Source organism: Helicoverpa armigera, chromosome 30, assembly GCF_030705265.1.
Source record: "Helicoverpa armigera isolate CAAS_96S chromosome 30, ASM3070526v1, whole genome shotgun sequence".
NCBI classification, from domain to species: domain Eukaryota; kingdom Metazoa; phylum Arthropoda; class Insecta; order Lepidoptera; family Noctuidae; genus Helicoverpa; species Helicoverpa armigera.
In genome coordinates this window covers 5,169,950-5,195,385 of record NC_087149.1, presented here as the reverse complement: position 1 = coordinate 5,195,385, position 25,436 = coordinate 5,169,950, and the positions used below count along the sequence as shown (strand labels likewise).

The following is a 25,436-nucleotide window of genomic DNA, read 5'->3' as shown; positions in this document are numbered from 1 at the left end:
GCCGCCTGAGGTGATGATGATGATGATGATGATTATACTAAGTGCTCATTTTCAATTAAATATCCGTTGTATGTAGATTGTTCACTATGAATTTTGAGGTGAATTTTCGAAAAAAACTGACGTTTTGTGCTTTCGGTGAACTTGGGTTTAAAGTAGATAGCGAAAGAGATGAACATCAGAATAAGATTTAAGCAATTTTTTCTCTTTTTACAGCTTAGTTGAGACAGGGCTAAGCTAAGCAGATGATGATGTCTGCTGTTTGCTTTCTTTCCCGGGTGCGGAGAAGGAGTACAATCGCAACGCCGTTGCTAGCGCTGGCAGAAGGTAATATTCAAATAATGCAAGTTCTAATCAGATTTTTTTCATCCAAACTCGCGTACACGCGTATATTACAAATATTGGAAAAATAAAAGAAGAACTGATCAGATAGGCAGTTGATGTGGCTATGTGGTACTCAACAGCATCCACACTGGAAGTCCAACCCCCTCCCAAACATTCTAAGGAACTGCCAAGACACCTCCCCCCCCTCACCTGTCAGACACGACCCTCAAGAAGTACTGAGGCGGCAGCGGCTCGAACACCGGCACGAACAGCTTGACGTGATGCTCGTCGCGACAGTATTTGTGTTTGAGGAGGAAGTACTCGTGATGAAGAACCGCTTCCGAGTCCACGTCCTCGACGAGGATCCAGAAGGCTTCTGATTGGCCGTGGATCTGAGGAAGAGAAAAAAGAAATTTTAAATTTTTGGAACATATACCTACTTACTATTAAAACAGTTGAATTTTGGGAAACTATTGACTTCACAACATGAAAACGAAAGTTTGTGTATTTTTGTTACCTCCTTGTAGTCATCGGATTTTGATGAAACTTAGCAGTAATATAGCTTATATTTCAGAAAAAACATATAGGCTACTATTTATCCGAATGCGATACGTGGACCTTCAGAAAGAATGAAGGGTGGAACCGCTGGCGTTATATTATTAACGCTTTTTTTATAAGTCTGAAGACATTCAAATGAAATTGATTTAGTAAAGAACCTCAGTTATAATAGTTATTTGTTATACAAGAGTGCAAAGTTGCTTTTTAACCGCGTGCTCAATTTTGATGACCGAGCAAGCGAAGGATTCTAAAATTGAAACACGAGCGTAGCGAGTGTTTCAATAATTAGAATCCTGAGCGATAGCGAGGGAATCAAAAGAGCACAAGGTGAAAAATCTTTGCACTCGAGTGCAACACGTAACTTTTCATCCCACCTCATCGAGGAAATTATTAAATGCAAAAAAACAAAATGGCGCGCACATACGAGTATCAAATTAAAAAGAAGTACCTATTAAAGTTAATTTATTTAAAAACTCGGTTTAAAAATGAAATGAGGTTAGAAATCTATGTAAAAACAATAATAAAAATGACTTAATTAATTTAATAATTATTTTAAGCGGTATTTTATTTGTTTAATATGTATTTGTTTGAAAAGTCTTATCAAGATTGTCACAAATGGAGTATTGCACACGATATTCTAAATTCAAATCACTTTGCCGCTCTAGAGGATAAAAACGACTTTTGCGCTCAGATATCAAAGGGTAAAACTACTCTTTCCGAGATGGTGGGATGAAAAAAATCTTTAACATTTTGACAGATACATAATCTGTGATTTTTTAATCAAAAAACCCTTTTTGTCAATCGCGTGCAACATAAATAAAAATACAAACATCCGAATTGGGAACACACATTCTTTGAAAGTATAAAAAAGTAATATAAAATGTTTGAAAGTAATGAAAAATCTCCTCACCTTCTCATCCCAATGGAAATCCGGTGTGATAGTCAGCTCAACTCTTAACGTAGACCTAGTGATCGGCTGTATATGAGTAGCCAACTCCAACTTGGGGAACTGATGAACGTACTTGTGTATCATCTTCCCCAATTTGGGGGCTCTCACTAATTCCCCAATCTCGTTAGGCCCCAACTCGTACAGTTTCTCCCAGGGGAAGTTCTTCTTTTCGAGTTTTTTTATTACCTGTGGGAGAGTATAAAGAAATGTTATAAGTGGGCCAAAATAAAGCTTTTTAAAATCATGTTTTATTACAAGTTATTGGACCGAAATAAATAAATCCTTGCAACTGGACCAATTTAAGTAAACTTTTACCAAAGTAGGTAAAGTTTTTCATGACAAAAGACATAACTTTTTATCCGGTTGCGGAAAAAGGTGCAATAAACAGTAAGTTTTAAAAATGCACATGGATTTTTAAAAAGGGGAAAAATATATATTTGGATTGTAAATAAACGAAGCGGTAAGTGTGAAGAAAGGGGTTTGAAATGTAAATAATTGAATCGCATTTAAATGCGAAAGTTCATGCAAACTAATCTAATAACTAAGATTAGGAAAAGTCAATTTATTTATGTTTTTCATAATTGTAAATAAAAGCATCTTACCTCTTCAGGCATTTTTCTGAATTGTCTGAGCGGCGACATGGATTGCCACATGCGTCTGTCCACCATCTTGCACAGCGCTAGAGTTTTATCCACTAGTTGTGCCCAACCTGAAACAATATAATATTAATGTATAATTATTATATCGACGGATAATCCACCATATCTACTGCTTATATAGAAATTGGATAATGACAATGCATCATTAAAACAAGGCTAAAAAAATACTTCTAAAGTCAGTTTCACCAGAAAGAGTCGTGAAATGTGGATGAACTTAAAAACTAGTAGACCAATTTAAAAAATTCTTTCACTATTGGAAAGCTACATTATCTTCGAGTAACATAGGCTATATTTTATGCCGGTACGGACAGTAGTTCCCAACGGACAAGGGGCGGGAACACGCGGGAAAACGGCTAGTAACTAATATTAGGAATGTGAATGTAGCCCTGTCAGCCTGTCTGTTTGCTTGTCTGTGTGGCTCTTTATAAGTCTCTTGGCTTATTCGTCAGTCTATCTATATGTCTACCCGACTTTTCTGTCCAAACCTATTATCCAAACTACATTTGCTACACGGAGTGTACTGGCAGTCATTGAACGTTCTTGGCAGTCGTTACGGGTAGTCAGAAGCCAGTAAGTCTGACAACCAGTCTAACCAACGGGTATTGGGTTGCCCGGGTAATTGGGTTGAAAGGGTCAAATAGGGCAGTCGCTTCTTGTGGCACACTGGTACTCAGCTACATCCGGTTAGACTGGAAGCCGACCCCAACATAGTTGGGAAAAAGGCTCGGAGGATGATGATTTGCTACACGGAGTCTAGGAGCCTGAAAGCGCCACAAGTGGAGGTGTTGTGAGTGTTCTGACCTCTGTGCAGCACGATCTCGAAGATGGCCCTGAGCAGCCTGCAGGCGGACTGCGTGACGTACACCATGTCCGCCATCAGCGCGAAGCCCTCCAGCTTCAGCTGCGATATGTACGCTTGCACCGCCCGACAACATCCTAACCACCCGCCTAGGCTGTTCCCTACTGAGTACCAGTGTGCCACGTGTTGTGAGTGTTCTGACCTCTGTGCAGCACAATCTCGAAGATGGCCCTGAGCAGCCCTCCAGCTTCAGCTGCGATATGCACCGCCCGACAACATCCTAACCACCCGCCTAGGCTGTTCCCTACTGACTACCAGTGTGCCACGTGTTGGGCAGGTGTCCTGACCTCTGTGCAGCACAATCTCGAAGATGGCCCTGAGCAGCCTCCAGCTTCAGCTGCGATATGTACGCTTGCACCGCCCGACAACATCCTAACCACCCGCCTAGGCTGTTCCCTACTGAGTACCAGTGTGCCACGTGTTGGGCAGGTGTTCTGACCTCTGTGCAGCACAATCTCGAAGATGGCCCTGAGCAGCCTGCAGGCGGACTGCGTGACGTACACCATGTCCGCCATCAGCGCGAAGCCCTCCAGCTTCAGCTGCGATATGTACGCTTGGAGGAGGACGTTGATCTTCGCTGATGGTTCTTCTATGCTCTCTTTTATGGGGATTGGTACCTGAAAGAAAGCAAAAATGTATATATGCAAAAGACACACAAGCTTTTAATAAAAAACGAAACGGTGAAATTACTAAAAAAAACTAGTTTAATAATACCAGATAGAGGAAGTGGTGAAGGGTAGAGTTTTAGGGTCTGACTCGTGTAATTTTAACCTTCGTATCTAGAAAGTGCTGTTTTTCAGCCTGCTTTGAACAGCGCTTTAAATAAAAGGTTAATGAAAAATAAAAATAATTGGTCCTTCATCTTGGATATACCGCCATGTTGGATTTAGAATTACGTCACATAGTAATCATGCATATCATCCAATATGTATACCTGAAGTTTTCTTCAGTTCAATCAGTTTAAAGATATTTATAATAGGCTTTAAAATCACATAGTCACCCTCAGCATTTACACACATTGCAATGCAAATTAAAACTTTCAGTTTATTTACCACTTTTTTAACCTTTTTAAACTAACTTATTTTCAACTCACCCTCTCCATAAGCTTACACAGCTCCAATTTCTCCTCTTCCCTAACAGCGATATGCTTAAATTCAGCCGACAACGAGAAAACTCTGAACAATTCTATCTCGCCTAGAGTCGGCTTCAGCAGTTGAGCGTAACACTGCATCGTTTCGTATGTGCAGTAGAAATGGGATGCGATTCGACCGAGTTCGGTCGGCTGAAAGTGGCCCGATTTCCTCTCGTATCTTATTAGGCCGGCCCTGGGAAGAAATTATAGAATAAGACATGGTAAAATATATTAAAAGCATAAACAAAAATTACCGAATAAAAAAAATTACAAAAACGGCTTCTGAAAACACTGAAAACCAACAAAAAATCGTTAGGTACACTAAACATAGGTACGCGCACGAAGGGTTCCGTACCATTATTTATAAAACGGACAAAAAAAATCACATTTGTTGTATGGGAGCCCACCAAAATATTTATTTAATTCTAGTTCTCTTTTTAGTCTTTGTTGTTATAGTAGCGGCAACAGAAATACATCATCTGTGAAATTTCAGCTCTCCAACTATCACGGTTCATGAGATACAGCCTGGTGACGGATGGACGGACGGACAGAGGAGCGAAAACAATAGGGTCCCTTTTTTACCCTTTGGTCCTCTCTTTGGTAATATCCCGGTCCTGCAGTACGGAACCCTAAACAAAACATCCTAATTTCGAACCTCCTTTTTTGGAAAGTCAGTTAAATAAATTCTGATGATGAAATATACTTACTTGTCAAGTAGACTAGCAGCTGTATGCACGAGATCAGCTCTATGCAGTTCTAATAGCGAGTCTTCTTGGAACTTTTCCTGAGATATGCCGTATAAGGCTGGCTGACGAAGCATCCGAATATATAGGTAGGTGTAGCCTGAAAAATATTATTAGATTATTTAGTAACTAGCTTAGAAAGCACTGATTGGGAGATATGTCAACACGACTTTGTAAAAGGTTACAATAATATATGAGAAGATAAATTATAAAAATATTTCGATTTTGATTGTAATCTTGATCGAAAAAATATATCGGGTGTGTCGTTCACAATCACATTAAATCCTATCACATATACTTTATGATATTCTATGGCGAATTGTAAAAGAAATTAACTAATCCATCCAATGGTTTAGCCACAGTAGTCATTTTTCGTTTTTATAATTTACAACATCATGTGTAAAGCAGAGATAAAGTTAGGAGTATCGTATGTTTTGATCAGTTGACAGCTGTCAGTTTTCAGGGGAGAAGTTAAGTTGGTTGTAATGAGTGACATTTATATGGTGTTCTAATATTCGCACATTTGTATTCTATTTACTTTGTTTGAAAAATTCAACTTTTTATTTTTACGTATTTTTCTATTTTGTTTGTGTTAATCGACATATATTAACTAGTATATTAACGCATTTCATTTAATGTGATTGTGAACGACACACCCGATATACTATACGATACTATATTGAGAGAAATTTTTAAATATGTTACTTACTTTTTATATAAGAAGTAAATATTCATGTACTAATTTTATTTTGATTACAAATGTAACTCGGGAGATGACGGCAGATAGAAGAGTATGGAAGGAGAAAGTATGCTGCACCGACCCCAAATAAATTTGGGATAAGGGCAGGAGGTTGATGATGACTAATTTTATTTGGGTTATCATACTATACGTAGTCTAATTAATATTCAAATTGTACTTCTCTATTTTAAAGTTATAAGCAAGTGTATAACTGTACATTTTACAAGATTCCAGGCATATTTTTACCACTAAATACCCTTTTAAAACAGTCTATTAAGCTTAATATAATCTTACCGAGCCACGTGACAGCATCCCTGACGCTCTGCACAGATCCCAAGACAATCTCAGCATTCAACATATCGGGCAGTTTGCTGACCAACTGAGATTCTATCGGTAACTGCTGGTTTAATAGCGACAAGTAGTATTGTAGCTCCGAGTGGTTCGTTATTAGGATACCTGTGGGAGAAAATATTATTGTTATATAATGTTTTGTAATAATGTCTTCTACTGCGGCTGTGTACTGTGGCTCATGTAAGGAGATTAGCCAATTGTGCAGGACATATGCTTGGACTGCGGTGCACTCACTATTCCTTCATTCTCATAGCGCGATGGGACGACAATCCGACACCACCGGAGAGAGATCACAAGCAGGACCGACATTTAATGCTCTCCGATGCACGGGTGTATCAATCACCAACTTCCAGGCTCCGGGCTTAGTGAAAGTCTTCTAAAACCCACAAAGCGATTTCGGCTCGACTCGGGAATCGAATTGGGGATCGTGCATTGGAGGGCAGGAATCGAATTGAGGATCAAGCATTGGGAGGCATGTTAAATTGATGGGTCCCGGCTGTCCCGGGGTATTGGGTTCTTCGGGTAAATGGGTTGAGGAGGTCAGTTTGGCAATCGCTCCTTGTGGCACACTACATCTGATTAGATTGACAGGTTATGCCAACACAGTGGGGAAAAGGTTTTTCAGATGAAGAGATGTATGTATGTAAAAAATGCGGGCAAACTCCTGCAGCTCAATTTTGAAGCAGACATCATCAACCAATCGAGCTGAAATTTTGTATACACGTTTATTTTTTGCTAAATATTGTATGTACCCTCTCCCTTAGTGTCGTACTGCGGGCGGCCGGCGCGGCCGAGCATCTGCAGCACGTCGAGCGCGCCCAGCTCGGCCCAGCGCCCGCGCTCCGCCGAGTACACCTGCGTGCCCTTCACTATTACTGTGTGACACTAGCACCTACACCTTACCCTCTCCCTTAGTGTCGTACTGCGGGCGGCCGGCGCGGCCGAGCATCTGCAGCACGTCGAGCGCGCCCAGCTCGGCCCAGCGCCCGCGCTCCGCCGAGTACACCTGCGTGCCCTTCACTATTACTGTGTGGGCGGGTAAGTTCACTCCCCAAGCTAGGGTTGCTGTTGATACCAGCACCTGAAAAACAAAAAAAAATGTCTGTAAAGTCTAACGTCCACCAACAAGGTGGACAGAAGTCTTTATAAAGGTCGCCGTCGACGCTGGATGCAGGTCGCCTCCAACAGGTATCTGTGGAGATCTAAGGGGGAGGCCTATGTTCAGCAGTGGACGTCCTATGCCTGAGATGATGATGATGATAAAAGTCTAACGTGACATCGTTGACAGTAGTATATGAACCGACCACTGGAGCCAATCATGCCTGTCTCTCGTTCGTGCCGCGCTCTCGCTTGCAGAACGGGACATCGATCGTAACGGGACAATAACGTCAAGTTTTTCGTGCAAGTCATCATCATCATCTCAGTCATAGGACGTCCACTGCTGAACATAGGCCTCCCCCTTAGATCTCCACAGATACCTGTTGGAGGCGACCTGCATCCAGCGTCGACGACGACCTTTATAAAGTCGTCTGTCCACCTTGTTGGTGGACGTCCATCACTGATTTAATATAAAGGAAAATATCTCGAGGAAACCAGGAATATTAAGTCTGAAATCATCATCAGAAGCCTTTTAATCGTCCTACTGTTAGGCACGGACCGTCGCTAACATGGAGAAGGAAAAAGGAAATAGAGTTTCTTGCCCGTTCTTCTCCATAGGAAGCTACTTTTGGAATGGGCAACTAGAATCAACTTTATTTATATTTTTTGACGTTCATAAGTGCTTGTGAAAGCCTAAATGAAATAAATGATTTGACTTTGGAAAGAATAGAAAGCTTGAAATCATCGACATTAATGCAGGTGGATTGAAGCTCAATCTACACGCTCCAAGCGCAGCTGTGAGACGATGAAAAGGCTGACGATGTTAAGAAATGGCGTCCAAGGCCGATTTCATCGCGGCGGCTGTTCTCATATAAGGAGATCAGCCAGCTGCGCGATCAGCCAGATCGGACATGCTACATGCACAAGTATTTCCATGGACTGCGGTGCACTCACTATTCCTTCACTCTCATAGCGCGATGAGACGACAATCCTAGACCGGAGATCAAAGAGAGATCACAAGCAGGACCACGGAGGAAGAGAAGATGAACGGAGACGCTATAATGCAGATAGGTTAGGCACCTTCTTCCATTTACAATGCGTTGGTACCGTTGTACCTTTGGACCTAGGTACCTTCGTACCTTGGTACCTTTGGAGCTATGTAGCTTTGCATCTTGGTACTTTGACACTTTTGTACCTTCATACCTTCGTGGTGGATCGCGAACCCGTACGGCAGCAGCTCGCGAAGCTCCGGGAGAGTACTGCCTTGTAACATGGTACCTTGGAGTCTTTGTATCATAGTGAAATGGACACTGGTACTTAAGCATATTGGTACTCTTGTCCTATAGTACTTTTGTATGTTAGTACTTTTGTACCATGGTACCTTGTCCACTGATAATTTTGTCCCATGTAACTTTTGTCACGTGGTACTTTGTCCCATGGTACTTTTGTCCCGTGATACTTTTGCCCTAGTGTACTTTCGACATCTGATACTTTTGACAGGTGATACTTTTATCCCATGGTACTTTTGCATTTTTATATTATTATTTTTTCTATAAAAATGCGTATTTACCTGTATATGCCTGTCTGCGAACAGATCCTCGACGAGCGTCCTGTCGACGCGGCTCATGCCGGCGTGGTGGATCGCGAACCCGTACGGTAATAGCTCGCGCAGTTCCGGGAGAGTACTACCTTGTACCATGGTACCTTACTGTCTTTGTACCGTTGAGGAATGAACACTGGCACTTTTGTCCCATGATACTTGTGACACGTGGTACTTTCGTGACATGGTACTTTTGAGCGTTGGTACTTTTGACATGTGGTACTTTTTTCACATGGTACTTTTGTAAACTGGTAATTTTGTCCCGTGTAACTTTTGTCCCATGGTACTTTTGATACGTGGCACTTCTTTCATTTTTACTATTTTCATCTAGTTACACTATATGTGTTTACCTGTATATGCCTGTCAGCGAACAGGTCCTCGACTGTTGTCCTGTCGACGCGGCTCATGCCGGCGTGGTGGATCGCGAACCCGTACGGTAATAGCTCGCGCAGTTCCGGGAGAGTACTACCTTGTACCGTGGTAGCTTGGAGTCTTTGTATTATAGTGAAATGGACACTGGTACTTTTGTATGTTGGTACTTTTGTCCCATAGTACTTTTTCCCTTAATACTTTGGTAGTTTTGACCCATGTAACTTTTGTCACGTGGTACTTTGTCCCATGGTACTTTTGTCCCGTGATACTTTTGTCCTATGGTACTTTGAACATACCTATGGTACTTTTGCCCCATGGTACTTTTGTCACGTGGTACTTTTGCATTTTTGTATTATTATTATTTCTATATAAATGCGTGTTTACCTGTATATGCCTGTCAGCGAACAGATCCTCGACGAGGGTCCTGTCGACGCGGCTCATGCCGGCGTGGTGGATCGCGAACCCGTACGGTAATAGCTCGCGCAGTTTCGGGAGAGTACTGCCTTGTACCATGGTACCTTGGTAGCTTTGTACTATGGTGGACTGTTCACTGGTACTTTTGTCCATTGGTACTTTTTTACCGTGATACTTTTGCCCCATTGTACTTTTTCCCCATGAAACTTTTGCATGTTGGTATTTTGTACCATGGTACCTTTTCCTTTGATACTCTTGGCGTTGGTACTTTTGGCATGTGGTACTTTTGCCATTTTTTTTTATTTTCATCTAGTTACACTATATTTACCTGTATATGCCTGTCAGCGAACAGATCCTCGACGAGTGTCCTGTCGACGCGGCTCATGCCGGCGTGGTGGATCGCGAACCCGTACGGTAGTAGCTCGCGAAGTTCCGGGAGAGTACTACCTTGTACCATGGTACCTTGGTAGCTTTGTACCATGGTGGAATGGACACTGGTACTTTTGTCCCTTGGTACTTTTGTCCCATAGAACCTTTTTCTTGATTCTTATGGCATTGATACTTTTGTCCCATGATAATTTTGTCCTACGGTAATTTTGGCATGTGGTACTTTCAGCCTTTGTACCTAGTTACTTTTGTCCCATAGTACTTTTATCCCATGATAATTTTGTCCTACGGTAATTTTGACATGTGGTACTTTTGACATGTGGTACTTTTGACATGTGGTACTTTTTGACCGTGGTACTTTTGCACTTTTGTATTATTATTTTTTCTATATAAATTGTCTGTTTACCTGTATATGCCTGTCTGCGAACAGATCCTCGACTGTTGTCCTGTCGACGCGGCTCATGCCGGCGTGGTGGATCGCGAACCCGTACGGTAGCAGCTCATGCAGTTCCGGGAGAGTACTACCTTGTACCGTGGTACCTTGGTAGCTTTGTACCATGGTGGAGTGTACACTGGTACTTTTGCTCCATGGTACTTTTGTCTCATAGTACCTTTTCCCTTGATACTTTTGGTGTTGGTACTTTTGTCCCATGATTCTTTTGGCGTGAGGTACTTTTGAAACGTGACGTGGTGGTTTTGTCCCACGATACTTTTTCCCTTGGTACGTGTAACATGGTACTTTTGTAACGTGGTACTTTTCTGACATAATACTTTTGAGCGTTGGTACTTTTGTACACTTGTAATTTTGACCCGTGGTACTTTTGTCACATGGTACTTTTGCATTTTTGTATTATTATTTTTTCTATATAAATTGTCTGTTTACCTGTATATGCCTGTCAGCGAACAGGTCCTCGACTGTTGTCCTGTCGACGCGGCTCATGCCGGCGTGGTGGATCGCGAACCCGTACGGTAGCAGCTCGTGCAGTTCCGGGAGACTACTACCTTGTACCGTGGTACCTTGGTAGCTTTGTACCATGGTGGAGTGTACACTGGTACTTTTGCTCCATGGTACTTTTGTCTCATAGTACCTTTTCCCTTGATACTTTTGGTGTTGGTACTTTTGTCCCATGATTCTTTTGGCGTGAGGTACTTTTGAAACGTGACGTGGTGGTTTTGTCCATGCCACCTTAGTGTCTTTATACCAAGGTGGAATGGACACTGGTACTTTTGTCCCATAGAACCATTTTCTTGATTCTTATGGCATTGATACTTATGTCCCATGGTACTTTTATAGCTTGGTATTTTTGTGCATTGGTACTTTTGTCCCATGTAACTTTTGTCCCGTGGTACTTTTGTCCCACGATACTTTTTCCCTTGGTACGTGTAACATGGTACTTTTATAACGTGGTACTTTTGCCATTTTTTTTATTTTCATCTAGTTACACTATATGTGTTTACCTGTATATGCCTGTCTGCGAACAGATCCTCGACTGTTGTCCTGTCGACGCGGCTCATGCCGGCGTGGTGGATCGCGAACCCGTACGGTAATAGCTCGCGAAGTTCCGGGAGAGTACTACCTTGTACCGTGGTACTTTGGAGTCTTTGTACCATGGTGGAATGGACACTGGTACTTTTGTCCCATAGAACCTTTTTCTTGATTCTTATGGCATTGATACTTTTGTCCCATGGTACTTTCATAGCTTGGTATTTTAGTGCATTGGTACTTTTGTCCCATGTAACTTTTGTCCCGTGGTACTTTTGTACCATGGTACTTTTGTCCCACGATACTCTTTCCCTTGGTACGTGTAACATGGTACTTTTGTAACGTGGTACTTTTGACACATGGTACTTTTTTACCGTGGTACTTTTGTCATTATTTTTTATTTTCATCTAGTTACACTATATGTGTTTACCTGTATATGCCTGTCAGCGAACAGATCCTCGACGAGGGTCCTGTCGACGCGGCTCATGCCGGCGTGGTGGATCGCGAACCCGTACGGTAGCAGCTCGCGAAGCTCCGGGTTCTTAACCTGTTCCGCTTCAGTGCGGAGTACCTCCATACTGGCTGAGCCTTCCCTGTACAAAAAAAATAATATTTGTAGATTTTATTTTCATATACATAACTTCTTGTTCTCAAGTATATCTTAGACACCATTGACTGTGTTTCAGAAGGCATGTTAAATTGTCATTGTCCCGGCTGTCGTTTGAACATCTTTGGCAGTCGTTACGGGTTGTCAGAAGCTACTAAGTGTGACAAACCGACTTATCTAGGGGTACTGGGTTGCTCAGGTAACTGGGTTGAGGAGGTTAGATAGTCAGTATGTATTTCCTTTAATTATGTTCATCCTAATATATCTTACCGTACAAAGAAAATATGCTTTGTAAATATACCATTTGTAAAAAAAAAGACAACAGACAATATCTAAATAATTTGAGGGCATAATAAAATATGCATATTCAAGTTCAATTGAATTCTACACCAAATCCAAGCTTGTCAAAAAAGGATAAAGTAGGGAAAAATACAGTGAAATAAAAAAAAATACAAACTTACCTTAGAAATTGTCCTAAAGTATCTTTTTCTAGACACATATCGCGGATCGCTCGCGCTGTCTTACCGGTCTCTTTGCGAGAGTGAACGAATACTAGAATCTGAAACAAATACAATATTTAGGGGCCGAATTGATAACTTCTTTTTTTTTTGGGAAGTCGGTAAACAAAAATGAATGCATGTTTTAGTACCCAGAAATTAAATGGACAAAAAAAATTACGTGGAAATGTTCTACTAATGTTCTACAATTTGTTTTGTTTTTATTTTCACATTTAATTCGTTTTCAACAATTTTGTAAGCTTGTAGGAAGTTTGAAATAACGAAATGGATTACCCAGCGGAGATAAGTTATTGTGTAGTAATGTGTCCTATCTATCGCACTAGGTTAAGATAAATCTGTAATGTTAAATTAGTGGTTTAAAAGGAATTAAAATTATTTTTTTTAAATATACACCCTCCATAAATGGGCTATCTAACACTGTATTTTTTTCGAATAAATTCATATGATAAGAGCGTTCAAACAAACCAACTTCAGCATTTATTATTTACTTAATTACATTGCTGTATGTATTCCAGAAGCACATCAATATATTAGCTAAAAAGTATGTATACCTGATTCCTGCCAGCATGTTCCATAGTCTTCTCATAGACAATATCGTTCATAACCTGGAACCTTTTGAGCGCTTTCTTCTCTGTCACACCGATGTACTGTTGTTCTAAGGCTACCGGTCTGAAAAACAACATTAGAATGAAAAATCTATTTAACCGACTTCAAAGAAAGGAGGTTCTCAGTTTGACCTGGATGTTTGTATGTATGTACGCGATTATCTCATGTTTGGCAAAATTGATTTATTCGCTGTTTTCAGAATAGCATTTGTCCAACTTGGGTTGCCAAATGCAACCCAAGTTATTACAGCCGTTCTTTCTAATGTTTTTGTATGGTCAAATGCCGATTACCATAAATATATTTTAGCATTATAAATGCGAAAGTAACTCTGTCTATGGTTGGATGCTTTCATCAAAATCAATGACCAAATTGCCAAGTTTCATCAGAATCTATCTAGTAATATTTGCAGGAAAGAAACACCAACCTCCATACATACAAACTTTCTCATTTATACTATTAGTAAGTAAGAATATATAGTTATATAGCACATACCTGAAAGAATTGTCAAAATAAAACAGTCCATGTTCGGGCTTGACCCTCAGGAACGCAGCCACATCTGTGTAGTTGGGTAACGTAGCGGATAGACCTACTAGACGAACCTAGAACAAAATATGAAATACAGTCAGACATGATCATCTGCCTAGCCTTTTCCCAACTATGTTGGGGTCGGCTTCTATTCAGTAAAAAGATACTACGCTTTTTTTATTCAGAGACTGCAATCCAGTAGCCATAAAGAATTCAATCCCAGATCTCGGGATCCCGGTTATATTTTAGTGCTAGAAATTTTCAGTACTCGGGAATTTTCGAGATTGAGTTTTTTTTTATAAGTCAACAGAAACAACAAATAATTAATCTCATATTTAGAACCCCGGGACTATCCTGGGATCCCGAGATTAATTGTAAAAGGTATCGTACCTTTCTTACTACCGCGTTTAAGTACCGATTGTTGATAATTTTACATATAAAAATGAATTGCTGTTTGCTACTCTGACTAATGCCTGTAGCACACCTCCGCTGCGAAACCCAACGGGCGAAACCGCCATAGTTTCGCTGTGAGTTGTGAGTTGTTGGGCGGCGAAACAATAGCGAAATTCCCTGCTCTAACGTACAAAACTGACTATGACGTTGTCTCTTTCTAACATGATTTCGCTCATTTGCTTAGGCGCCGTCTACATCTCCGCCCTGGCGGACAACTGGCGGTTAGAGCAGGGAATTTCGCTATTGTTTCGCCGCCCAACAACTCACAACTCACAGCGAAACTATGGCGGTTTCGCCCGTTGGGTTTCGCAGCGGAGGTGTGCTACAGGCATAAAACTCGAGAATGGCTGGACCGATTTGACTATTTTGGTTTTATAATGTTTGTAGAGGTTTAAATTATACGAAGTTCGCGGGATCATCTAGTTCTGAATAAAAATTGACTCTATATTCTAGAAGATGCTAGAAGCTTACCTCTTCCTGCGTCTGCTCCACAGTCCTGAGGGTTCTGGCGACCAGCGCTTCAAGGACAGGTCCTCTCTCGTCGTGTAGCAGGTGCACTTCATCAATGATGATCAGACGTACCAAGTTCGTGAATGAACGCTCGCCACCTGACGACAATTATTATTTGGTTCAGTTTAAGAAACATTATTGACCAAAATATATTCTGGGTAACTTTTATTTAATGCAAACCGCTGACAAACCAACTTACATTTTTCATGTGTTTACCAGTTCAACCACAGCAGTCAAACACCCCTAATTTTTGCAAATCCGAGTAATACAAATGGCTATAAGCTTCTACTAGCAGTTTCGAGTCTTTAACTACTCTGTGTATTCGGATAAACATTTTACTTCCTTCTTCGTTCATTTGTTTTTTTCTTTTATGGAAAATCATCAAATCTCCCGCTGTGGTGTGGGTTAGCAGAGTGAGAGAGTGTCAGACTCTTATGGCCTTACTACAAAAACTAAAACCCCTGTTTTACACTTGTCTAAAAAAAATTTGGCTGCAAAATGAACCATATGTCAACGTCATAATTTGAATTCTTTTTAGACAAGTCTTAAACTGACGTTTAAAAGTTTTTGTGGTAAGACGGTTACTGACTAAACGCCATCATGTTCCTTCTGAAACCCGCAATGTACCAGCGCCGCGGTAACTCGCGAGAACAACCCCGCAGCCCATACGCTATCTACCATACTCTGAATTTTCATTCAAATCGGTTCAATAGTTTCACTTCATTCAAATCTTTTTAATATTAGCATAGAAGTATAGTCTAAAAAATCTCACCTTTCCTAGTAATAATATCCCATTTCTCAGGCGTACACACGATGAGCTGTGTGGCCTCAATCTGCTCCCTCGTCAGCTGGTGGTCTCCCGTCAACTCCGATACTTTCATGTTGTACGCTGATAGACGCTTGCTGAAGTTACCCACCTGTGGGAGAAGGTATGCGTTAGAAGGTTTAGATAGAAAGAAAAAAAATATGTTTACCATTTTGAAGTCGTTGGCTTTAACAATGCCGTGGACATCGACGTCTAATAAGAATTAAAGTACACGCAAGTAGACGCGACTTTCATTTTGAAGTCGTTGACATTAACAACGCCCTAGCTACTACAATTAATGAGAAGACAATAACTCACCATTTCCTGCACAAACGAGCTTACAGACGCGACTTTCATTTTGGAAGTCGCTGACTTCAACATAACCATATCTAAGAAGTAATAAAAAGACAAAATCTCACCATTTCCTGCACAAGCGAGCGCATAGGAGCGACATAAATCATTTTGAAGTCGCTGACATTAACAATACCTTAGCTACACCAAATAATAAGAAGACAAAAACTCACCATCTCCTACACTAGAGAGCGCAATGGCACGACTTTCATTTTGAAGTTGCTGACTTTAACAATGCCCTAGCTACTATAAGTAATAAGAATGCCAAAAATCACCATTTCCTGCACAAGCGAGCACCTTTGCACGCTCCTTTGAGCGACTTTCATTTTGAAGTCGCTGACTTGATCAAAGCCAGAACCCTAACATATTACAAGACAAAATCTCACCATCTCCTGTACTAACGAGCGCGTTAGCGCGACTTTCATTTTGGAAGTCGCTGACTTCAACAGCACCATAACTTTTAGAAGCAACAAGAAGAAGATACTAACCATTTCCTGCACTAACGAGCGCATAGGAGCGACATAAATCATTTTGAAGTCGTTGACGTTGACAGTGCCGTCGTCGTTGACGTGCTTGCCGACTTCCCGCAGGATACAGAGGAGGGCGACGTTGGTCTTACCCGCCCCTGTAGGAGCGCAGACTAGGAGGTTCTCGTCAGATTCTAGAGCTGCTTTTGATATGCGACTCTGTGGAAATAATAATTATGTTGGGTATGAATTTTAAATAAACAAAGATATCGAAAAAACTCTATGGAGTTCGCGGGAGCAATGTAGAAAAAAAATGTGTGCTTGTATTAATTTGTTTTAGACACTTTTTTTGTAATAATTTGTTATTTATATGATTATTTTCATCGATATTCAAAATCACGTCTCGCCAATTATACTCCATTTGAGTAGGCACAGGCACAACAATTTTAATAAAACTTTTTACTCAAAAAAAAACAAGTAAATTACTTAAATAACGATTCAATTGAGAATACTATAATCATCGGCAAGGATATTGAGCCCTGACCTTCACCTGCGCAGAAGTGATTTATTGGTTTATTGCCTTATGTGTACAGTGCGCAACGCGATCCCCACTCTTCCGCCGAGAGCTCATTATCCGTGCCGATAACTATAACATACTCGATTTTCTAAGTTAAAAGATTAATATCAAGATTCTTTATGTTTAGACAAGTGCCTCCTCAAATGGAATTTAGCAAATACGCGCGTAAAAACGTGTTTGAAATCGCTTTTAAGCGAATTTATCCTACAGGAGCAATATACAGAGTTACTACCCCTTTTTCCGCGGTTTTACCCTCATGGTATGTTGACAAAAATAATCCTATGATCATTCAAGTACCACAAAGAATATGTGTACAAAGTTTTATAAGATCGGTTAAGTAATTTTTGCCTGAGCGTAGCAAACAAACGGATTTTCGCATTTATAATATAATTAATAGTAGGACAGATAGTATAAAAATATGGACTAGGGCATACCTGTATCCTATTCAAAGTCTTGAACCCCTCGAAGGCGGGCTGCACGTATTTGGGCAGCTTCTCCACCGGCACCAAGGTTTCTCCCTCATCGAAGGGCTTGGGCTTCAGCGCCGGCACGTGCACTTCTTCGTAACCTGATGATGGAGAATATATTTTGATATTGGCCGGAGTAGATTATTGAGAAAATTTTAACTGAATTGGAATACTTAGACGTAATACTTTGATTTTAAATAATGTAGATTTTAAATAGTGTTTAGTTCTTAGCTGTCGTATTAGAATAAGAGATCCTGTAAAGATAGTTTAAGGTGTTTTTAAAGTAAAAAACAAATATGAAAATGGTAAATGGTGTATGATGTAAACGTTTTCACGTAGGATGGTAGCCTAAAGGAATTAATTTAACTAAGGTGAACTACCTAGGACTACTTTTCAGTTCAAAGGGTAAGTATATTGTGTATGGGACTACACAATATTCTTACCTTTTGAACTATGTAGAACTTCTTAGAACTACTGAGTAATATTTAACATAGCTTGGAACTACTGAGGACTAGTAAACGATGACACCACTGTAACTTGTAGGGGGCGAACTACTTGTAACTACACAGAACTACTTCTACAAAAAGAACAAGGCCCACCTTTCCTTGGCTTCCTAAACGACCTCGGAGCCCGCTGACAAAGTTACTTACACGTAGGGGTGAACTACTTGTTACTACAGTGAACCATCTTTCTTCTGCTTCCTGAAGGAGCTGGACAGCGCCTGACACTGTAACCTACAGTGAACTTGGGACTACAGTGAACTACAGTGAACTACCTTTCCTCTGCTTCCTGAAGGATCCGGGCGGCAGCTGGCACTGTTACCTACAGTGAACTACAGTGGACTACCTTTCCTCTGCTTCCTGAAGGAGCCGAGCGGCAGCTGGCACTGTAACCTACACTAAACTACTTGGGACTACAATGAACTACAGTGGACTACCTTTCCTCTGCTTCCTGAAGGATCCGGGCGGCAGCTGACACTGTAACCTACGGTGAACTACAATGAACTACAGTGAACTACCTTTCCTTTGCTTCCTGAAGCACTCGGACAGCACCTTACACTGTAACCTACAGTCAACTACTTGGTACTACAGTGGACTACAGTGGACTACCTTTCCTCTGCTTCCTGAAGGATCCTGGCGGCAGCTGGCAGCGCTTGTTCGCCATGAAGTGGGCGCCGGCTGCGAACATCAACTCCTCGAGCTGAAGCACCTTCCTGTTGCCTGAGACCTGGCCGGTGCCTGATGTGGCTCCGGCTTCAGCTAGACAAGTAGCCTGTAGGTGCCAACTACAGTAGACTACAGTGGACTACAGTGAACTACATTGGACTACAGTGGACTACAGTGGACTACAGTGAACTACTTGGGACTACAGTGAACTACAAGGGACTATAGTGAATTACAATGGACTACAGTGAACTACTTGGAACTACAGTGAATTACGGTGGACTACCTTTCCTCTGCTTCCGAAGGACCCAGAGGGCACCAGATGCTGTATGTAACCTGCAGTGAACTACAGTGAACTACATTGAACTACCTTTCCTCTGCTTCCTGAAGGATCCTGGCGGCAGCTGGCAGCGCTTGTTCGCCATGAAGTGGGCGCCGGCTGCGAACATCAACTCCTCGAGCTGAAGCACCTTCCTGTTGCCTGAGACCTGGCCGGTGCCTGATGTGGCTTCGGCTTCCGTCTTGTGGCGTTTGCGGGGGGCTTCGGATGATTGTTGGGCTGTCTGGAAGAGGAATTGGGACTTATATTAATAATAATGCTACTCATATTATTAAGTAGCTTTTACCGCGATTTCACCCGCGCCCTGTGGTAACTACTTCGCGTACAAACAAAAAGATTCTTTATCCGTCTCTTGGTGCCACTCAATTTTGAAATAAATCGGTTCTTGGGTTACAAATAGTGTAACTAACACAACTCTTTTTTATTAGTACACATATTTGCAAGATAGTATTACACTGTCTAATTATATTTTCATTGAGATAATCCTATTTTACTTTATTCAGGGTCTACCAAAACACAAAATAAAGAGAATTGGAAGGAACTAGACTAGTAATGGAAATAAAACTGAAAATTACATTTAACTACTGTCAAATAGAAAACAAAATAATTATTCATGTTCTTATGTAACTTCGTTATCAAGCTCACAATTTATATTTTTTTCAGGCTGGTTTAGTGTGCATAATAGTGTCTCAACGCATTACTTTTAGTCCAGTTGATAAAAACAGAAGGTGTTTTCCATCATCTCCATTCTAACTTATTTTAAAATTTTCTGTCACAAGTATGCTAGTTTTAAGTAACGTGTTTAAGTATAATGCTGTCCTCACCTCATCATCTCCCTTGCCAGTTTCCAACTGAGCGAGGATCTTCTGCAAATGTGGCTGCTTCGACATCTCCTCCCTGATGGAGGCTCGCTCGCTCTCCGACTGAGAGGACGCCAACTTCGTGCAGTAGAGTACTGTGGAGAAGGTAATATTAAATTATTTATTATTTTGTTGTAACATAGACCAATATAAGTACGTAGAAGCTTAAAGAGAGGCACAAAATTTAGAATGTTGAGATTTTCGTAATTTTGTAAGCCTAGCTTTTTTTCAACTATATTGGGGTCTTGGGGTCAGCTCCCAGTCTAGAATGTGGGCAGCAGAGTACCAGTGTGCCACATGGAACGACTGCCTATCTGACCTCCTCAATCCTGTTACACAGGCAACCCAATACAAATTGGTAAGACTGACTGTCAGATTCTGGGTTCTGACTACCCTTAATAACTGCCAAAAGTGATCAGAAGACAGCCAGAACCCACCAATTTGACGCGCCTTCCGAAACACGTAAAAATTTGTCATGACAAGATGGTCACCCAGGGCTGCGGGTTGTTGGGCTGCTTGTTGTTCGAAAGAGTTACCGCGGCCCTGGTACATAAAAGCCTTATGACGGAACACGACGGTTTTTAGTCAGTAAGAGTCTGACACTCCCTCACCGCTGCTAACCCACAGCGGGAGGGGTCATTTGATGATTTTTGACGTCGTTAAAAAAAAAAAAAGATGGTCACCCATCCAGACTGCTAAAAGCGACTTAACCTCCTCATTTCCGTCATGTGCCATTTAATTATTATTATGTAAACTCACCAGTATATCTATATTTATTCAACAGCTTGACAAACTCGAAGCAGTCATATCCCAGTAGCAACACGAGCCTGTTCTCCAGATCTCTGTCATCGGCTGCCTCAGCTAATGCTGTGAGGACTTCAGAAGACTTGGCCTGAAAGAGATAATTTATTTTGTGAAAACACGGCTATATCGGGTGTATCGTACCTAATCACATTAAATCCTATCACATATAGGTACTTGATGATGTTCTATGGCAAATTGTAAAAAACATAACCTAATCCATGCAGTGGTTTAACCACAGGAGTCATTTTTCGTTTTCACAATTTACAACATCATGTGTAAAACAGAGATAAAGTTAGGAGTATCAAATGTTTTGATCAGTTGTAATGACTGACTCTTATATGGTGTTCTAATTCTCGCACCTTTTTATTCTTTTTTCCTTGTGCTAATCGACTTATATTAACCAGTATATTAACGTGTTTAATTTAATGTGATTAGGTACGACAGTTTATCACTATAATATATCTTTGAATTTTAATTTAAACTTATTTAAGGCTAGACTTAATATTTCGGTACCTGAGACAGCATGGCATCAGGAAAGTGCCGGGAGAGACGACGCTGGAGCCAGTAGGCGTCAATATCCATGGGATGTAGGGTGGCGTCCCGTCGCTTCTGTGACTGCTCTTCTGAAAGCTAGAAGTAAAAAAAATAGTTTAAAAAACACGCTAGTCATGTATTGTCATCAGAACTCAGAGCGTGTGCAAAATTTCATCGTAATCGAAGACCGGGAAGTGGGTCACATTGAGATTCCAAGATTTTCTTACATACATAGTTACAAGTGAAGCTAATATAAGCGTGTTAATATTGGGGGATAATTTTTAGGAAAATTTGTTGTCAGGTTCTACCTGTATTGTATTGTCATCAGAACTACATACAGCTGCCAATTTTCAGGACACTACAATCCTTGGAAGATGGTTAAATTAGTTGCCTCAGATTCAATTACATAGTTACACACAGGTCAAAATAACACAATTGTGTTAAAAAAGTGATGCCTATAATATGTGATTTCATGTGTCTATGGTTGCCCATAATTTACTAGCTTACTTATCATCATGGTTATTTGGAAGAATTAAGAAATCTGACTCGTTTTCATCTCCCTTTACATGTTAATATAAAAACTGAAGGAAATACATTAAAAAAGTAGCAACTTAGCCACAGTAGAAAACTCAAGAACTCACATTGGTATGTATGGCATTTCTCTTGCCTTCTCCGTCACTGTCCTCGTCAGCACTGCTGTCTTTCTCCTTCTCATTCTCCGAACCTTCTCCGTCTTCTTTATCTTCTTCACGGACCTGCAGGAAGAAGTTAAAGTAGGGTTTATTACAAGCAGGATGTTTAATTCGTACTGACGCATTGTGACCCTTCTTAAGTAAATTTCGTAGATACAATCAAAAGGATACATGTAAATAAATATCATACATTACATGTCATTGGTTGATAGTACCTTTTAGATTTCAGTTTTTAAAACCAATCATAAAGATATATTTATTTTGCAAATATGGGTACAAAAGTAAATCATGTTAATTGGCTTTGTAAAGAATTTATTTTAATGTTTTGATTATATCTATAAATCTGTTGCATGTAAAAATTATACCATCCTGTTAAATCATGGAATCAAAAACATTATCATAGAACCTTAATTCTACAAAAAATAAATTAATATTAATTCCTCACCTCTCCGTAAGCGTCCTCATCATCTTCCTCTGAAGACTCCTCAAACTGCACATTGATGCCGTATGTCTCGTCAATCTCCGTATTACCCTCCGCTGAGGAGCTGATGTTGAAATCTGTGATCTTCTTACCTGGGGACATTTATTTACACTTAAATACACACAGAAATATATTTTTCAAAGTCATACTCATACTTATTTATTGCAATCATGTAGTTTACAAGGTGTTCCATATACATATAATCCTACTTATATTATAAATGTGAAAGTTTGTGAGAATGTATGTTTGTTATTCAATCACGCAAAAACGGCTGGACCGATTTGATTGAAATTTGTTATGTAAATAGGTGATACAATGGATTAACACATAGGCTACTTTTTATGAACACACCATGCGGGCGAAGCCGCTGGCGGAAGCTAGTTAGGTACATACATGACCCTGCCAGGGTGCAGCAATATTAAATTTTAAAATTTCAAAAATATAAGAATGAAATCCTTTCACAATAATCAGTTCAGTTTAATTCAGCTATAATCTAGGAGTAACGAGAATTCAGCATACACATTGAAATTTTACATTTTACTATTGCAATTACATTCATTTTATAATATTTAAAATCCCAAGGTAATGTTGTATGTGTATTAGAGAGTCAAGTTACATATCATCCAGGAATTCCAGCAGTGTGTAGTACAATAAATACAATGCAGAATAGTTATATACAAAGGCTTGCTAACCCAGAATTGGGCTGAGTAACCGGTTAAGTAGATAAATCTCACCTAAATTAACGAGCAGAGCAAATCGCTCATCAGCAACAGGGCCCAACAGCATCTCAATTTCCTTCTTCTTCTCCGGATCTTTCAACTTATCATTCTTCAACACCACAAGGACCTCATCGCAGGCTCCACACAGGATATCCCGGGGCTGGTCTCCGAGAGCACTCTGCATGAATGTGAGCAGCATTTCGTAAGCGTGCCTCGTGTGTTGCGCTCGTGGCCGATATAGAACTCCCGGGGTGTCATCAGCCCAGGCTACCCGGGATGTTTTTGATTTTGAGAGCTCGTATGACGCTTCGTCGCGTTTCTGACGCCTATAAAGTAGTGTTAAACACGATTAATAGTGGTCAAAAGTTACAAATTAGCAGTTTTTGAGGTAAAAAAGTGCTAAAAAATAAACTTACTTGACTTTTCTCTCTTCAGTCTTGTCAGGCTTGGTACGCTGTGCTCGGTCGCCCATCCGCGTCCCAGTAAGCTTTCCCGAGAGGGATAGGACCTCGCCAGTGGCCTCATCGCGACCACGGCGCTCTATAAGCCTCACATCGGCTTGCAAGACCAAATTTGAGTTCTGTGAAAAATTGTACGCAAATCTTACCAATGTTCTTAATCCAAATATAGTAGCTTTTCTGGAAGAAGAATCAAAGAAATTGGTTTCCTATTAGGATTTAAGCGTGTTATACTAAGTATTGAAAAGGAAAACGTGAAAAAATTGCACAATAACAAGCAATAATCTAACCAAAATTGTTTGCAACAAAAATATCAACTTACGGCCTTGTATTCATATTGCAACTGCCTCGCAGCCGCATCCGCCATGTCGGATTAATAACTTTAAACACAATTCACTATTGTTTAATCACTTTTGGTATTTTATTTCGCTTATTTTAAAATGATAACACGACAAAACAAAATTCTATGCTATTTTGTTAGGTTATGCCGCCGTCGCCATGTTAAAAACAGATAAATAATACCAACAGACTACAGCAGCGACCGTTAACTTTTTTATATCCAAACACAAGGCTTTTCACGAACGATAAACTATCGTGAATTCAAGTGAGTTTCGGTGAGTTCTCATAGTAGTTAATCGAGCTATTGTTTTGTTATGTTGGTACGTTGTGTACATTTTTTTTATATCACCAATCGACGTAGGCTATGATGTAAGCCAACGCAGCCCGATTATCTAAAAAGGTTACTACAGCTGACCAGCTGATTCACACCAACCCAGCGCACTTGGCACTTACAAAACATTAACTACACATTTACTGATTTATTTATTTATCATCTAAATAGCTATAAATAAATACCTATAAGTAACATTTTTTAATGCAACAAGTACCTAATATTTATTTTTATGTCGCCTATTTGCCTTTAAAATAAGCTGAACGAATTTATTTGTGTTAATGTTAATATGACGAATACATCAGCATCTCAAGGTCGCACGGAGTGGTCGTTGCTCCAGGTTGATGACCGCAAAAGCGAATCTCTCCTTTGCAAATTCGCCTTGTGTCAATCAAACATGCAAACACCTGTGCCAAATGATGTGGTAAACATTTGCTAATTGCAGTAGGTATGTATGTTTGTAAAAAAGATAAAATAAGTTACAATAATTCTTTGTGTCACCATTTTATGAATGGGTGTGTTGGCTTTGGCCGCAAAGTCACCTCCCGAAAATCACGGAACAGAAACAGTGGTGAAAACAAATTCGGTAGTAGGATAAACAGATTTTTTGCAAAAAAATAATAATTTTAGGTATCCTAATTTTGTTATAAGCCTTAACCGAATTTGATATCAAGGCTAAAATTTCGCATCTCGAAACTGTTAGTCATATAAAAATCAGTTTACATGACACGGGAATCAAATCCCGGACCTTACGCTCATTTCAACCTTCCATCGTTCTACTAAAACATTACTTATATACCTATAATCGCAATCCAGTCTTATCTCTTACAAGACATTATTGGAAAGTCTTTCTTTCTGTTAATAAAACGTCAGACTCACGCTGCAAAGTTTACAAACATGAGTCACGTGATGTAAACACTGCCATGCGCTCGCACATGAAACGGCGAAATCGGAGAACGGAACTTGCCGCATGGACGAAAAGCAATCGCAGCGGCAGCATAAGCGGCATACATTTTAATGTCTGCGAGTTGTCAGCACTGCTTGTTCTATCATTAAGCCCTTATTTCTATGTTTATAAACATTATTTATTGTAATTTCTCTCTATTTAGAGATTATTTACGTAAACTGTTATAATTATGTAGCATTTTTAGAACAATGACATTA

At 40.3% G+C, this 25,436-nt stretch overlaps 1 protein-coding gene across 1 annotated transcript in view; it reads right to left on the bottom strand.

Annotated features, from left to right (window-relative positions):
• Positions 1–24,126, bottom strand: part of Brr2 (Brr2 U5 snRNP complex subunit) — a 48,285-nt gene extending 24,159 nt beyond the window's left edge. The window contains exons 1-25 of the mRNA XM_064043022.1: positions 23,925–24,126; positions 23,561–23,724; positions 23,160–23,470; positions 22,390–22,517; positions 21,894–22,007; positions 21,232–21,348; positions 20,674–20,806; positions 19,879–20,009; positions 19,085–19,277; positions 17,519–17,652; positions 16,529–16,726; positions 15,657–15,801; positions 14,846–14,982; positions 13,889–13,995; positions 13,342–13,459; positions 12,734–12,831; positions 12,096–12,258; positions 7,215–7,392; positions 6,255–6,416; positions 5,186–5,321; positions 4,440–4,671; positions 3,786–3,963; positions 2,431–2,537; positions 1,790–2,014; positions 532–713 (exon numbers count right to left, since the gene is read on the bottom strand). Of these exons, the coding sequence (XP_063899092.1) occupies positions 532–713; positions 1,790–2,014; positions 2,431–2,537; positions 3,786–3,963; positions 4,440–4,671; positions 5,186–5,321; positions 6,255–6,416; positions 7,215–7,392; positions 12,096–12,258; positions 12,734–12,831; positions 13,342–13,459; positions 13,889–13,995; positions 14,846–14,982; positions 15,657–15,801; positions 16,529–16,726; positions 17,519–17,652; positions 19,085–19,277; positions 19,879–20,009; positions 20,674–20,806; positions 21,232–21,348; positions 21,894–22,007; positions 22,390–22,517; positions 23,160–23,470; positions 23,561–23,724; positions 23,925–23,969 (3,836 nt within the window). The 5' untranslated portion in view covers positions 23,970–24,126. The remainder of the gene's footprint in view (positions 1–531; positions 714–1,789; positions 2,015–2,430; positions 2,538–3,785; positions 3,964–4,439; positions 4,672–5,185; positions 5,322–6,254; positions 6,417–7,214; positions 7,393–12,095; positions 12,259–12,733; positions 12,832–13,341; positions 13,460–13,888; positions 13,996–14,845; positions 14,983–15,656; positions 15,802–16,528; positions 16,727–17,518; positions 17,653–19,084; positions 19,278–19,878; positions 20,010–20,673; positions 20,807–21,231; positions 21,349–21,893; positions 22,008–22,389; positions 22,518–23,159; positions 23,471–23,560; positions 23,725–23,924) is intronic.
• Between the last annotated feature and the right edge of the window lie 1,310 nt (positions 24,127–25,436).